The following is a 15,981-nucleotide window of genomic DNA, read 5'->3' on the forward strand; positions in this document are numbered from 1 at the left end:
GCCAAGAGCTTTAGCCAGCCCCTTAGTTTTACTAAGAAATGGAAGCCTGTAAATCTTATCTCCTGCGCATCCAAAACTGAGAGAAAACATATCAGAAGATTCTGTAATAGTGACAGGAAACCTTCCATTCCAGTGTTGTGCCATTTGATTTTTGAAAGTGGACAACCAAACTTTTCTGTTAGTAAGAACTTTGGCAAATAAAACATGGTCTTCAGTCTCAGGAGGGTCTATACATCCCATATCAGACAAGTCAAACACAGATTCCTCTTCTTCAGTCAACTTCAAAGGCTCTTTCATCTTATGTGTGTAAGGATCCATGGTTAAACCAGTAAAACCAGGCAAGGAAGATCGAAAAACCAGAAGGAAAGAGACAGTTATTGTGTACGGTTAGAGTAAAAACAGAGCAAAACCAGAAAAAAAACAAAGTGAAACTTCTTAACTGCAATAAACTGCCACAGAGCACAACAAGTGGGCAGACGCTCTCAATCAATTAACATTCTATTTCTTTTTATTTTTTTGTTTTGATCTTTGATTCCAATAGAAGTGGGGAAATATTATTAATTAATAATATTTTTTTTTTCATTTTTTTATGTTACTGAACGAGTCATTCTCTTTATTATCATTATTATTATTTTTTTAATAATTAATAATAAAAAAAAACGGTTTATCTTGGGTTTAGATAGATTTTTTTTCCTCTGGCTACTCTTGGTGGTGGAAGAAGTTGTGGGGTCCTATATCCCTCTGAAGGTGAAGATCTTCGCTTGAAAATTTTCATCTAATTGGATTCCTTCCAATTGCAATCTTACCAAATATGGGCTTCTGAGGTATGAGTATGCCCCCTTTTGTCATATTCAGTTAAAAACAAGTCATTATGCTTTATGGGATTGTTCTTCACTTTCTCTTTGTCGAAAGCTTTGTGATGTTAAAGTAGATTATCCTTTGATGATATGTGTTGATTTCATTTAGTTCATTTACAAGCTCATTGATTCGCTCTCGATGCATCAGATTGAATTGATCATGTTTATTTTGTAACAAATTTGGTTCAGACAGAATAAATTAGTGCATAACAATGTTTTAATTCCTCTTTATCTGTGATTTTCTTTTTGAGCTCCAACATGATGATTCTCGTACTAGTGATTAGGTGATTATTAAGTCGATTGCTATGACTTAGAACGATTTGATGTCTAATTAGGTGGCCGATGGTAAGTGGGTACCACCGCATGGAAGTATAGTCAAGATAAATGTTGATGCGGCGCTTGATTTTGAGTCTGGAATTTGTGGCTTAAGGATGTTGGACCGTAATATTAAAGGAGAATTGGTGGTGTCGACGATTTGGCACTTGTTGGGCAATTTTTCACCTGAATTGGTTGAGGCTTTGGCGTTGTTAAATCCAACTTTAGTGTCGATTGTTTGGTTTTACTAGCATTCACTTGGGTCTGATTGTTTGAGTTTTGTTTGTTTCTTCCAAATGATTTTAGTAGTCTCCTAGTTTAATATTATAGCTTCTTCATTGGGTTTAGTTTTAAATAATTTTAGGCATAACTTTTCTTCATTTTGTTTAGTTTGATGAACTCGTTTTGAGTGATTTAATTGATCAATAAATCCTTGTCCCTCTCACCTTTTGCTAGGCTTGTTACCTACAAGGTAGACTTGAGACTTTTCTTCTAAGAAATGCTATAGGAGAAAAGATAAAAGTTAAACAATCTTAGAGAATTCAACCAAAGTAGATCTAAACCCAAAAAAGTAAACAGAAAAATCTATAAAAATTCACCATACAAATTATCAAAATATATGTATGCATTATACATACAAGAAATGCTAAAAATCTAAGAGAATTCAACCAAAATATGTATGCATTAACATAGTCCTAAAGTGTAATATTACTATTGGTAAAATTTAATATTAGTTCCAACTTATTTTACTATAATAATAATTATAAAAAAAAACCACTAACTATAACCATGTAGTACTAAGCAGTGCCTCATAGCAAATTAGCAATGCTTTGAGGAAAGCGCCATGTTCATTAATGTACCTAAGAAACCATATTTATTTTCCAAAGGGACTCGCTCAGCCCAACAAAATCAATTTGAGATTACTTCTAACACTTGAATAAAGATTGGATATAATTTTAAAAACCAAAAGAAGAAAACAAAAAACAAAAAAGACAAAGCATATAATACAAATACAGAGCACTGCAGAGAGCAAGAAAATATAAGCTAAAAATTTACATAATAAAGTACTACAAATGCTGCATTATCATATATTACTAAAAAAGATATAAAAGCTCCAAGTTTGATTGAGAGTAAGACCCTCGATCACCACTGTTTTTACACATAAGATAATGCAAGTTTTTTAAACAGCAGCAGTAACTTCATTCTTTTTTACTCCTGCCCATCTATTTTCTTCTGCTCCTAAATTCATCTTTCCTCATCATAACTTAGATTTCCTAACACTAACTCACCAGTAAGTTGGGGTTGTTCTTTAGTTCTTACCTCTTTATTAATTCCCATCATCGGCAGATTTTAAGTAAAGGGTCTCACCCCCGTCACCTCCAGAGCTCCCTCCTCGGCCTTCAGCCGATCCAGAACTTCCCATATCTTGCTTACTACCGCCAGCCATTCCTCTATGCATCCCTTCTCCTCCAGAGCCACGGCTGAAATCAGGAAATCCTCCACCTCCAAGCTGCTGCCCACTGCCTCCAGCGCTACCCATGTCACTTTGCAGCATGTGAAGTCCCGAGTTTCCACCAGAGCTCATGCCGAGCTGGTTGTGCAGTGCTTGCTGTTGCAAAGCTGTAAATGGCTGCTGGTTGTACAGCATGGACGAGCCTCCCGCCATGAGTGATTGTTGAGTTATCTGCTGAGCTTGTTGGTGCTGTTGCATGTAATGTGCTCCAGGCTGCATAATACTACTTGAAGGATACTAAAAGAGGAAAAGATGTAAATTAGTGTTCAGCTGTTGATTTATTGAAGTTAATCCAACAGATTCGCTAGCTAGCATAACTCATCATAATGTTTAGTGCTTAAGAGAATATGCAAAAGAGAAATTTTACATAACTTGTTCAAATCATAACAAGTGTAAAGAGGAAAGCTGGATAATCTAAGACCAGAGTTCATAATAAACAATTAAGTAGAAGACTTTGAATTTAAAACTTGAATTAGGAAAGGTGTTTGTACCTGAGAATGCATTGTAGGAGGCTGGGGCTGAGAATCAGCAATAGCAGCCAGGTACATGAGGTTTCGCTGCAGCCTAGCTTGGTTCCTGATAGAATGCACAAGAATTAGACCACTTCTCCCATTTTGCTAAATTTACAATAACAACAATATCTCAAAGTATGATATCAAAAACCATTCCTTTTCTTTGGTCTAAATTTCATTTACTGCACAAAATGAAAAATGAATAAGATATGATGAATAACAAATTATCAAAAGCTACAGCAGAAACCATCTAGCAATGGGCACCAGTATCTTACCCATAACCATCGTGACTAGTGAAAAGTAAATTATTACAAAGTACTTTTAAAATCAAAAGATAAGGAAAGTGAGTCTCACATAAAAGCCTAAAAGGAAATAAAAGTAAGAAAGGAGTTAGAAAATCACATACTCTGCACATTCACCCAATTTTCCTGAATTCTGGCTCTCAACAATCTTCAGGATCAGTGACTTGTTTTCATCCAAATACTGCCATAATAATGAATGAACAAAATCATAAACTAGAAATATAGCATCAAAAGGCAAAAAATAAATCTAGTTTTGGGACAAACATGTTTTACTTCTCCATGGAATATATTCATACATCAAGTAATGACATTCTTAAGTACTTCTCATACTATCACTATTAACAAATTCCTCGGTAGTGTATGACTAAGACTGCTGCATTTTGCTCACAAATAAATAAAGTTTGAAAGAAACATTCTTAGTTACATGTAATGAATTCGACAGATGTGATGTTAATTGTTAAAACCAGGTAGTAGAGTTTCATAAAAATAAAGGCACTAGACTAGTACAACATCAATGTCTCAACTTTTCTGAGCAATACCATGGTTTGTAGTTTTTGACATCTGGTGCCGGCCCAAGTAAAAAATTAACTCATTAACAACTCACCTAAAGCCTCATTTTCAGGAGACTTTTTGCAAAAACACAGTATAATAAAGGTAGGGTTCAGCAACATTTAATCACCAGTCACAACTTCGAATTCAATAATACCAAGCAAAGTTCCACTCTTTTTAAGTACTAAAAGGGAGCCAGAAAAGACATATAACAGCTTTAAGTTAAGGTCGTAGGCTGATGCCACCCACGGAAACTAAGCTAGACAAACAAATAGCCATGTGACACAAAATATCCATATTCACAATTGCACTCATTGCTATTTACTACAGAAAAAGCATCATCTTTCTAAAATGGAACAGAAAAACGACATAAAATAACATTGAACACTTAATAGTATATACATTACAAAAAGAGAGATAGTGAAAGACTAGCTTCCTCCATAACTGGGGTATTAAATTATTGAACAATAACTGATCAAAAAGGCGTATTAAAGAAGAACGGACAAAACCCATATTGGAATAACTCATTTGAGAAAGTGAACAGCAACATCAATCCATAAAATACCCATTAAGCATTATTATTTACACCGACATAATATTCATAGATAAATTTGAAGCTTTTTCAGAGCAGTGAAATGCATAAAACAATAAAATACCCAAGTAAGAAAACTGATTAAACGATAGGAATGGTTCAAAAAGAAGTTAAAAAAAGAAAGATCAAGTACTAGAGCAGTTACAGAAGGCAATAATAATCGAAAGACAGAAAACCCAGTAAGAATCACCAATCAAAATCTTATCTTGAAAAAGAAAAAGAGTCTCAGAATATTGTACACAAAAGAATAAAAGTAAAAACAAGATGATAACCGACCAAGATAAACAGAAAGAAAAAAGAAGATGAAGGAAAGAAAGAAATGAAAAAAAAAAAAAAAAAAAGTGATGAGAATAGAGAATAGAGAACCTGTTGAATGTGATCAGTGGTGACGTTGTTGGGATAATAGGCTGCCATCATGGGCTGCATCTGCATCAGGTGCTGCTGCATTTTTTCGAGCACTCTTCTTTATATACCCGACTCTTTATACAACACACAAAAATACACACACACTCTATCTCTCTATCTCTCTATCTCTCACTAACTTTCTCACTCTAAAAAGTGTAATAACAGTAGTCTTCAGAGAGAAAAACAGAGCTGAGAAAATACTCTCTCTGCAAAAGAGTGCAAAAGAGAGGTCAGAGGCAGAGAGAGATGCCTTCACTGCTTTTTTTCTTTCCTTCTCTGTTTTCACTTTCTCTCTTTGCCTTATACAATGACACTACCACCACACACAGATGGTATTAGGGGACACTGAGTGAGACAGAGAGAGGAAGAAAGAGAGAGTAAGATATTATGAGATTAAGACACCCCACAAAATAAAAATGAAAAAAGATTTTTCCTTGCAAGTTTTTTTGTTTGGTTTTGGCTATCTGGGACTGGGTGATGTCTTTTTCTTGCTTCTCTCCTCACTCACTACTCACTATATATGAAATTGAATGAATGAATGAACGGGTCACGTGATAGAAAAGAGAGAGAAAACCTGAGAAACCTATAGATATATACAATAATGAATCTACATGTATAGATGTTTGCATGACAATATCTGTCTGCTGTGTTTTGAGGGGTATTTTGGTCCAAACACATTTTGGTCTCACTCACTTTCTTTTTTCTTTTATTTTTTTCTGAAAGTCTCACTCACTTATTGATGTGATGACGCTCTTGCTTCTGTCAAGAGATTCCCCCCAAATGGTTTTGCTTTGGTTCCTTCCCACAAACTCACTCTACTCTCTCTCCCTCTGCAAAGCGCGTGTATTTCAAACTCTTCAATACACTCACTCACTCATAAAATAAATAAAACTCAACTCATCAAAAGTGTTTGATTTAATTAAAAAGCATGGGGTTTTGAGCCAACCCCATTATTAGATCATCATTATCATCATCATCATCTTACTAAATGAAAATTACAAGTCTAACCTAACTTAACTTTTTAGATCAGTGTACTGAGTACTAATCAAAAATATTGAATTTCACCCACCTGCATTCATATTATATTTTCTTCTTAAATACATATAAATGAATTATAAAGGTACAAGCTACTACAAGTCTAGAACGAGTAGACTTATCTGTATAAAAATGTATGACCTTAAAAAAAAAAAAAAGTTATGTACTAACTAGCAAATGGTGTGAAATGTACTAATACAGTAGTCCCACAAGACTAGACCAAACCAATGCTATATATTTAAATAGGTAATAAGTCAAATATACCTTGCTTTTTAAAAACTAACAAAAAAAAAACACTTATGATACTCGAACAGAGTAAAAAAATGGAGTTGCATGCTACAAGAATCTTTGTCAGCATCAGAACTTTTATTTATTTATTTATTTATCTGATAACACAGCTATATCTATAATAATATTATTCTTTTAAAAAAATGGTCTGAAAAGATTTTATATTTTATCCCATGGCTGCATGGATAGATAGCTCTCTTGTAAGTTGTAATTATACTTATATATTCTCTATATAGCACATTCTTGATTTCTAAAGGCTAAATTTAGCTCTCCCCCACTAGGGAGTATGGAATCCTATTACTCTGCAAATTGCAAATGAAGAGGAATAAAGTGACCTATTGCTATTGACACTGACACAGTAAAGTTATATATTATATATGGCACTTTCTCATCTATCTCAAGGTAGAATTTATCATCTTAAAATACATTGCTAGAGAAAAATACATTGCTAGAGAAAAATACATTGCTAGAGAGATCTATTTATTAATTGTATCAAGTGAATTTTTTAATTACTTATATATAAAAAAAAAAAAAGTAAAGTTTTTAATTTACACGATTGTGATATTTATCTTCTAACTAATTTATCAAGCGCCATCAATTCTTGCATTAAGTTCAATATAAATCTTTCATAAAAAAAAAAACCAGTAAATGCATTGTTTTTTCCAATAATAAGATAAGTGTAGCTAATTTATTTTTTTTGGGATGCAGATATTGACATAAATGTTCCATTCATTACATCTTGAAATGAGATTGTTTTTCTAGGGGACCCAACAGAAGAGAGAGTTCACATGCCCCTGTAGTGGTGATGTCCAGTCCATTTCCAACTGTCCCAATTAGGTCCCTCCAAAGTCAAATGTGACCCCACCATACTTATCCTGCACCAGCACATTATCCAATAGACTTCTTTCATTCATACATTGAGAAAGAGCTAAGCTTAGGTCAAGCCATAATAATAATAATAATAATAATAATAATAATAATAATAATAATAATAATAATATTTTTGTTTCTGTATTGTTTAATCAAATATTTGTTCATGAATTAGATCACTCACAAATTCACAATTCATGAACTCACATTAGCTCCTAAAAAAGGAAGCAATTCTTTGAAACGAAGAATAAAAGTGTAAAACCAATGCTAGACATGTATTTTAAAGAAAAATTTAGAGAATGCTAGCTAGAACCACTATTCATGGTTTAAAAATATTTTTTTATCTAACTACTATTTTATTCATTTTAATTTGGTTAATATATATTATATATATTAAAAATATGTTATTTTAATGATATATAGAGAAAAAAAATAGAAAATCTCATGTACTATAAGATATAAAAATTTGATATAAAATAAAAAACATAAAACTTGGGTGAAATATTCTAAAAAATAAGGTATTGATTTTGGCTTTAAAAAAAGTAGAGATTTTGTCGGAAATGCTCTTAGTTTTTTATTTAAAAAAAAAATTGTTCATAATTTGAACAAATTTATAGCAAGAGCACCCTATTATTTTTTAGAGGTTGTTAGGTTTCTAGTAGTTTCATATATGCAGATACTATACAAAATTTTACATTTAATCGTAATAAAATTTGTGATTAAAAATTAAAAAAAAAAATTGTGACTAATTATAAATTATTATTATTGTATTGTAACTAAAAAGTTCGTGACTAAAAGTATTAGTCACAAAAATTACAATAATTTATCGTGACTAAATTAATGTGTTTTTAGTCATAATATTTGTTGTGATTAAAATTAAATTAGTAACAACTTGTAATTAAATACTATGTTTTAATTACAAGTAACATTTTATTGTGACAAAAAGTCACATTTAATCACAAAAAATTTATGTTGTAACTAAAAGATTGTTTCTAAAAGTAACAATTTTTTATAATAATAGCAGTATATATTACAGTTATAGAATGTAATTTGTAAATAATTTATATATAGTACTAAAAATATGATTTAAATATTTAGTTATATGTGTTTATTCTTTTAGATATATGTATGATATTTCAAATTTGAAATTTTATTTTCAAAATCGTAAATTATTTTTAAGTTTTAAAAGTCTGATGAGATTATATACAATGTAAATTATCATTAAAAAAGATTATAAAAACAAAATTGCTCCTATCAATAGAAAAAAATATGGGCACCCTCACTAAGTACTACAGTTATTCTCTAGTTTTATAAACCCCATTTTATAATAGTACCATGGACCAAGGTGGTTGAGGTGAGGTATGCCTTGCAGTGGGGTCACTTGTGGGGACTGAAACCATGGTCTCAAAATACAACAACAAAGAACAGTTAGCTTCACTCAACTCATCACTCCCCCCAACCCCACCTCTTGTGAATAGTTTTTTGCCTTTTTTTTTCAAAAGACTAGTCCATATTATCATAAATACACTGGGTCCTAAAAACATTTCGTAATAATGATAGCAAAGAAAGATGATGTGTATTGTAATTTGGGTGAGAGTGGTGGAGTCAAATCTTTAGCAAAATTAAAAGGTTGGTGGTGCTCCCGGCTCCCCAAACATGATGGGTGGTTGGGGTGTCTCAATTGATTTATGTACTACTCTCTACTCACTCACTCATATCATATCTATGATATATATTCCAATAGTGTCTTTTCCTTCACCTCCTTTTTCCTTATTGCTTTTGTTGCCTTTGTATGTAGGTGCAGTGCAGGTGCTTTGTCACTGTGCCAATTGCTAAAGACAGCGGTACCTTAGCTGCCTAGCTACCTAACTAGCTACTTAGCTAGCTAGCTATCTCCACGCGCTTCTACCAATGTATATATATACATGATTAAATAATCTCAATTATAGCTCATTTAGCATGAAGGGTCTATAATGTTAATGTTAAATGAGTGAGTGTAAATTAATGTTAAATGTGATTATCAATTTTTGAGAAAACTACAACTCTGATTTCATTTGGACGTGTTTGACATGCAGGCAAGGAGAAAATGGACTGTTGAAAGGTATCAACGGTTACTTTTTCAGTTCTCAATAATAATATGAGCCTGTCTTTAGCTAGAAATTCATGATGGTACACGTAGGAGGGTACTGTTTATCCCACGCTCTTTTTGCAGACACAATAATTTAACAGCCAACGAAGAAAAAATATTGGTAAATAAAAAACAGTTTGACTTTCTAGATGGCATCTATAGATATACGGGACCTCATGAGTCATGAATGGCTAATTGTTAATAAAGATTTTTTTTTTTTTATAAGAGAAAAAATAACTGTAACTCTGTTTCCAGAAAAAAGTAGCAGAACAATTTAAAGAATCTGAGCTAAATGTTTAATAAATTATCAATTTTAATTAAAATTTTATTATAATGATAATATATTATAATCATAAATATATAAAAGTTTATATTATAAAAAATTTGTATTTTTTATATTTTTATTTATTTTTTTAAAAGTATAAATTCATATGTATTTAATAAAAATACTTTATAATATTTTTAAATTATTCTTATAACATGTAAAAAAAAATTTAAAACTTAAATATATAAGAAATTAGGTTAATTTAGTTTGTTAATTTTAAAAATAAAATATAAAAAATTTTGAAACAAAATAATAAAAATATTATTTATTTTATTATAATTTATTATTTAAAATATGTTTTGTTTTATTTTTTTTTTATAATAAATAATAAATAAGTAAATATATTTTTTTAGTAATTATTATAATCTTTTAATCAAAATAATTTTTTGTAAAAGTTGAATTGTACCAACTTTAGCTTTTAGTTGTAGATTCTTCATAAATTCTTTAATAAGTTATTTTTCAAAGCACAGTATGGTATAGTTCCTCCAAATGGAAAGATCTTCAAAAGTCTGTAACGTCATATTCTGTAGAAACGTCACGTGTGTGATTTTATAAACTAGTTTAATAATAATAAATTAATTAATTATTAAAATATGTGATAATATTAAAAACTTCACTAAAACATAATCCTAGTAACGAACATTATAACAACACTAAAACTTTGTTATGGGGATCCTGTTATAAAAGTTTTACCAAAAAAAGACTATACAATAACTAATCAAAATAATACACAACAGAAACTGTAACGTCCCCCACTTCAAACCTCTATTGGGCCCTTACACCCACAGAATGATGGCTCTTATACATGAGTATGTCACTCTGGCTGCTTCACGGAATGACGACTGAACCTACAGACCAACACGAGTGTTTTCAACGTGCTTTGTCCTCACTCGCACACTTCCTAGGAAAACTTCCGAGGAGGTCACACACCCTGAAATTATCCCACGTCAAGCACGCTTAACTGTGGAGTTCTCTCTTGATGGGCTACTGAAAAACAAGATGCACCTTGTTGATATAGGTAGTACCAATCAATCTATTTAAGCCATCTTCAGCTATGTAGTCACATACCTACACAGTCTCAGAATCATCATAGATGACCTTTCCTAGGTGATGTGAGACTATACATGTAACGGCTGTTATACTTAGACATGGGATTAGTGGAACACTTAGCACTAATTAATATGACTATGTGATTATTTATGTATTTTATGCTTTATAGACCCTATGTTCATGAAAATATGTGTTATGATTATTATTTCTCAATTTCAGAGATTTTATTGAGTTATATGTGTGATATGCATGCTATCTTTGAATTTTCATATATTTACTTTTTTATACCCAGTAACTGTGGAAATGGGTCGAGTGACAATTTTAGTCACATGGATACAAATTTGTATCAAGCATTTTACGGGGCAATAATATTCCATATCTTATAATATCGGAGTTTAACGAAATAATAGAATTGGACCGTTTTACCACTAGGGTTATGAGATAACTTTGTGGGAAAATAAGGGCATTTTAGTCTTTTTACAATAAGAGCTTAGTCACTCTTTTTGGAAGGGATAGGTGGTTGTGGCTCATCCTTTTGAGGATGACCAGCTGCTTAGGAATCAAACAAAAAGGAAAAGCAAAATAAAAAGAAACAAAAAAGAAAAAGCAAAGTCAAAAGCAAAAAGAAAAGTAAAAAAAAAAACACCAAATCACCTTTTCCTTCTCCCTCTACTTCGTGACTTCTGAACCAGGGCCAAAACTCAGTGTTTTCCACCATTTTTAATCCTCTTCCTAGCTAGAATTCATCAAGGAGTTCAACAACTAGCTCCTCCAAACTTCTAAGGTAAAACCTAACCTTAAATTTATTAGTTCTCTAGGATTTTTGTTAGTTTTCAGTGGATTTTTATATTATAACATGTTGAATAAGTTTATGAAGGTTATGAACTGATTATTAAGGTTATTTAGGACTGTTTAGAAGTGGTTTGAATTGTTTTGGGTGGTTGTAGCAAAAGTTATGCAAGTTCGAGTTCAAAGAACTCAAACTTAACTTGGTTGTGCTAACTTAAATCTGTTGCAAACTGGGTTAAGGTTTCTTCATGAAATATGTTCATTATGATGTTTTTAGGTTCTGTAAAAATTTTGGTAATATTTAGATCAGGATTGGATGAGTTAGGAGATTTCCAAACTCAGACAATAGGAGGTTTCAGGCCATCTAATTTAGGTAGTTTTAGGATGGCCATTTAGTTTGATTTTTGTTGCGAATTTGATTGAGGTTTCTTCATAAAATATGTTCATTATGATGTTTTTAGGTTCTCTACAAAATTTGGTAACATTTAGATCAGGATTGGATGAGTTATAAGACTTCCAATCTTGGACAGGGAGGTTTCGGGCCATTCGATTTAGGCAGATTTAGGACGGCCATTTAGTTTGATTTTTGTTGAGAATTTGATTGGTATTTCCACATGAAAAATTTTCATTGTGATGTTTTTAGATACCCTGCAAAATTTTGTAAGGTTTGGCTTAGAATTTCAGGAGTTATGGAAGTTTTAAAATGGGATAGTGGAGTTTCAGGCCATCCGATTTAGGCAGAATTTGGGGGTCCATCTTAAGATTTTTTCCCAAGATCCCGATTGAGTGTTTTCTCAATAATTAGGGTACTTCCATGATATCTATCAATAGGAAAATTTTTAGTTGTCAATTTAAGTCCCCAAAAGTGTTAGGGTAACACTTATTGGGTTTTTTTTTATAAATGTGACTTAGGGCCTTCGATTACCAGCAGCTATTTCCACTAAGGTTGACTGGCACACCTGAAATTAAAATTGAGGTAAGACTAGTATAACACACATACATATGTACATGTTTATGTTTATGTTTGCCAGATGTATTACATATCGTTAGAACGATAGTTGGTGTATATATGATTGCATCTTGATATCGTGAATGTATGTGTTTGGCTATTCAAGAGTTATGAACCAATGCTCCCAACACTAGTACACCAGATTACTGAGTGCATGTGGTATTATGGTTGGTTATACTTTCGAAAGCATGAACTAGTGCTACCAACACTAGTACACCGGAGTACTGAGTGCATGTGGTATTATGGCTAGTTGTGCTTATAGTATCGATTGATGCTACCAACACTAGTACGACTAGAGTACTGAGTGCATGTGCTATTATGGTCAAGAACGTTCGAGACTCAATTATACATGTTTTTATGGTTTATTACTTGTTGATAGGTTTATGACACTTAGTCATAGGTCAGTTATATATTTATGTTTTATGCTTTTTTTACTGAGTCTGTCGACTCACAGATGTTATATTATGTGTGGGTAAAGGAAAAAGCTATTGTTGAACGGCAGTGAGTTTTGAGCTGGATGAAGATTGTATATATCGAGACAGCTTGACTTGGAGTGTTGGATCTTCGGGACAACTAGGGATAACAATTTGGTAGTCGTTGTGCGACATCTTTTGATTATGTAAAGTTGAAATACGTAGATACAGGATCCCATATTATATAAATGTAACACAGTATATGTTTATTTATTAAAGTTTAAATTTTATCACTTTTGATAAATCCTTTGATTAGCAAAGGTTGCACAGTAATTTTGAAAAGCAGTGTAGCACGGCTAAACTAGTAGGGTGTTACAATATAGCTCCCAGACATTCCCCTTCAGATCACAGGACTCTAACTATCACAATTTCCCCCCTTTTAAGAGTTCGATGTCCTCGTCAACCACACTTTTGGTTGGGTCAAGGCTCTGATACCATTTGTAGCGTCCCTCGCTTCAAGCCTCCATTAGGCCCTTACACCCACAAAATGATGGCTCTTATACGCAAGTACATCACTCTGGCTGCTTCATGGAATGACGACTGACCCTACAAACTAAAACGAGTATTTCCAGGGTGCTTTGTCCTCACACGCACACATTCTGGGAAAACTTCTCAGGAGGTCACCCATCCTGAAATTACCCCAGGTTAAGCATGCTTAACCGTGGAGTTCTTTCATGATGCGCTACCAAAAAACAAGATGCACCTTGTTGATATAGGTGGTACCAATCAATCCATTTAAGTCCTCTTTAACTATGTAGCCCCATACCTACACAGTCTCAGAATCATCACACATGATCTTCCCCAAGCGATGTGGTATTGTACAGCTCCCGATCTTTCCCCTTTAGATCACGGGATTTTGACTATCACAGATACAACCTTAAACAACTCTTGACAACTCGGCACACAGGCCGGTAGGGTCAATATGTACATTTGCCAAAGAAGACCATCGCCTCATGGCTGCTCTAACTTCACCTAGTCCTTACCTGCACCATAAAGCACTCGTGAGTTATGAGGACTCAACAAGAAAAGTAATAAAGGAAATACCTATAATAATTAAATATCCACTTTATTGTCATTAAACAATAACATTTCAAGAGTTACGTAATATAACCAACCATATATATAAAAATGACAAATAACCATCTTTATTACATCACATTACCTAATTAGGCAAGTCGATGCTTTACTTCAATAACCATAAATATAGGAATTTGAAATAATCATTTTTCTTACATCACATTGTCTAATCAGGCAAGCGCGTTCCATGACTTGGCACTCACATATCGCATCACCTAAACAGGTGAGCCCATCCCATGACATGGCACTCACATGTTGCGTCACCTAAGCAAGTGAGCCCGTATATCATATTTTCATTGCCTAATTAGACAATCGATAATCATGTCACTTGCCATGCCATATGGGACATTATACTTTTCTTACTTCAAGTCTCAATTCAGGTAAGTTGGTCGACCTATTTGGAGAACGATCAATGATCCTGGGCCCTATGCCATAACAATAAAAGAACAGTTAACCAAGTAATTTAGCCTTATTCCATGTCCAACAATTCATTCCAAGGATCCCTTATAAGTCTCTAGGGTATCCCTACCTCAAAATCCAAGAAAATACAAAAAAACAGGCTTGAAAAACACCAACAGATGAGGTCTGCCGTTTTGGAAAAACGACTAACCATTTTTGGCAAGAAAAAGCTAATTGTTTTCTTCAAAATAGTAGGCCGTTTTCTGCAATGACAAAAATTTAAAATTTTGCACTCTCTGAAATACTACCGAAACCTATCCAAATCATTCTAAACTTTACAGGGCACATATATACCAAACATACAACAATCCCAATGAAATAGAAATTAAAAATGAGCTCTTAAATGGAAAACGCCATTAAAGCTCAGACTTTAAATTTTAAAAAGCTCAAATGGCAACCCATACATAATTTTATGAAGTCAAAATCTCCATAACTACTCTAAATCACAAAGTCAACATATAAAACCAATCATTTTCAACTTAAAACAAAACCAATACTTACCTTAAGCTTTCCCTCTTCAATAGTTTACTATCTTGCTACTATCAGAGCTTGAATTATTAGGTTTCGAATGAAAATTGATGAAAATAGATAGAGAGAGAAGAGGATTTTGCTGAACGAAGGAGAGGAGAGAGTTTCGTTCTATAACCTTTTGTTTAAAATGTATTATATATATTAAACTGATAAGTGTAAAACTTATCAACTAATAATAATAATAAACTTTATTAATAAAAGTTATTTCACTATTTTTTAGTCACTAAAAAATCTCTACTTCTAGGGTACTAGGTCAAATCCTAAATACTTCTAATTACTCCAATACTTATACTATTATCTCATCATGATATCCCCATCAAAATTGCTAATTTAACCTATATTTTGGCCCTCGATTGAGTCTACAAGGTCGTCAAATCTGAAAATACTTTTATTCCATAAATAGTTTATATCATATTCATACATGCTAAATAATTTTCCGTAATTAATAAATTACGCATATTTATCCACTTATGACAAAATTACGATTATAATAAAATAGATTAGTAGGATCATAATCCCACTCATTACCTGATTAACCCATAATATGTATTAAAAGCTAATTACTAACCATTAGGCTTATCAAGTATTACAACGATCTCATCCTTATAGAAATTTTGTCCTCAAAATTTACCTAAATAATTCAGGATACAACTCCCTCATCTGTGACTCTAATTCCTAAGTTGCTTCCTGAATTTCACTGTTTCTCCACAGTACTTTAACCAGAGGGATCATTTTATTCTAGAGTACTTTATCCTTTCGGTCTAAAATTTGGATAGGTTGTTCCTCCTAAGATAAGTCTAGAGCTCAATATCATCGTAACTCAATATATATATATCGAATCTGACACGTACTCTCAATATAGATATAGATATGCGAAAGACATTATGCACCCTAGACAACGC

General features: G+C 32.5%; 1 protein-coding gene and 1 long non-coding RNA gene across 2 annotated transcripts; one reads left to right on the forward strand and one right to left on the reverse strand.

Annotated features, from left to right (window-relative positions):
- The first annotated feature begins 554 nt into the window (after positions 1-554).
- Positions 555-1,617, forward strand: LOC115720646 (uncharacterized). Its single transcript, XR_004012286.2, has 2 exons — positions 555-824; positions 1,193-1,617. It is a non-coding gene; the product is annotated as an uncharacterized LOC115720646 (long non-coding RNA).
- Positions 1,618-2,237: 620 nt separating this feature from the next.
- Positions 2,238-5,649, reverse strand: LOC115720645 (GRF1-interacting factor 1). The gene is made up of 4 exons (XM_030649810.2): positions 5,007-5,649; positions 3,604-3,680; positions 3,177-3,261; positions 2,238-2,922 (listed from the first exon to the last, which is right to left on the reverse strand). Exons 1-4 carry the CDS (start codon positions 5,085-5,087, stop codon positions 2,500-2,502), a joined length of 666 nt encoding a protein of 221 aa, XP_030505670.1. The 5' UTR covers positions 5,088-5,649; the 3' UTR covers positions 2,238-2,499.
- Positions 5,650-15,981: the final 10,332 nt, after the last annotated feature.

The sequence above is a fragment of the Cannabis sativa genome, chromosome 2, assembly GCF_029168945.1.
Source record: "Cannabis sativa cultivar Pink pepper isolate KNU-18-1 chromosome 2, ASM2916894v1, whole genome shotgun sequence".
Taxonomy (NCBI): Eukaryota; Viridiplantae; Streptophyta; class Magnoliopsida; order Rosales; family Cannabaceae; genus Cannabis; species Cannabis sativa.

Bases quoted from the DNA above. Each gene is read 5' to 3' on its own strand.
- LOC115720645 (XM_030649810.2), bottom strand. From the start codon at position 5,087: ATGCAGCAGCACCTGATGCAGATGCAGCCCATGATGGCAGCCTATTAT. The intron at 3,681-5,006 runs GTTCTCTATTCT...TTATTATGGCAG, and splicing joins CCACTGATCACATTCAACAG to TATTTGGATGAAAACAAGTC. The intron at 2,923-3,176 runs GTACAAACACCT...TTCCTCTTTTAG, and splicing joins CTCCTACAATGCATTCTCAG to TATCCTTCAAGTAGTATTAT.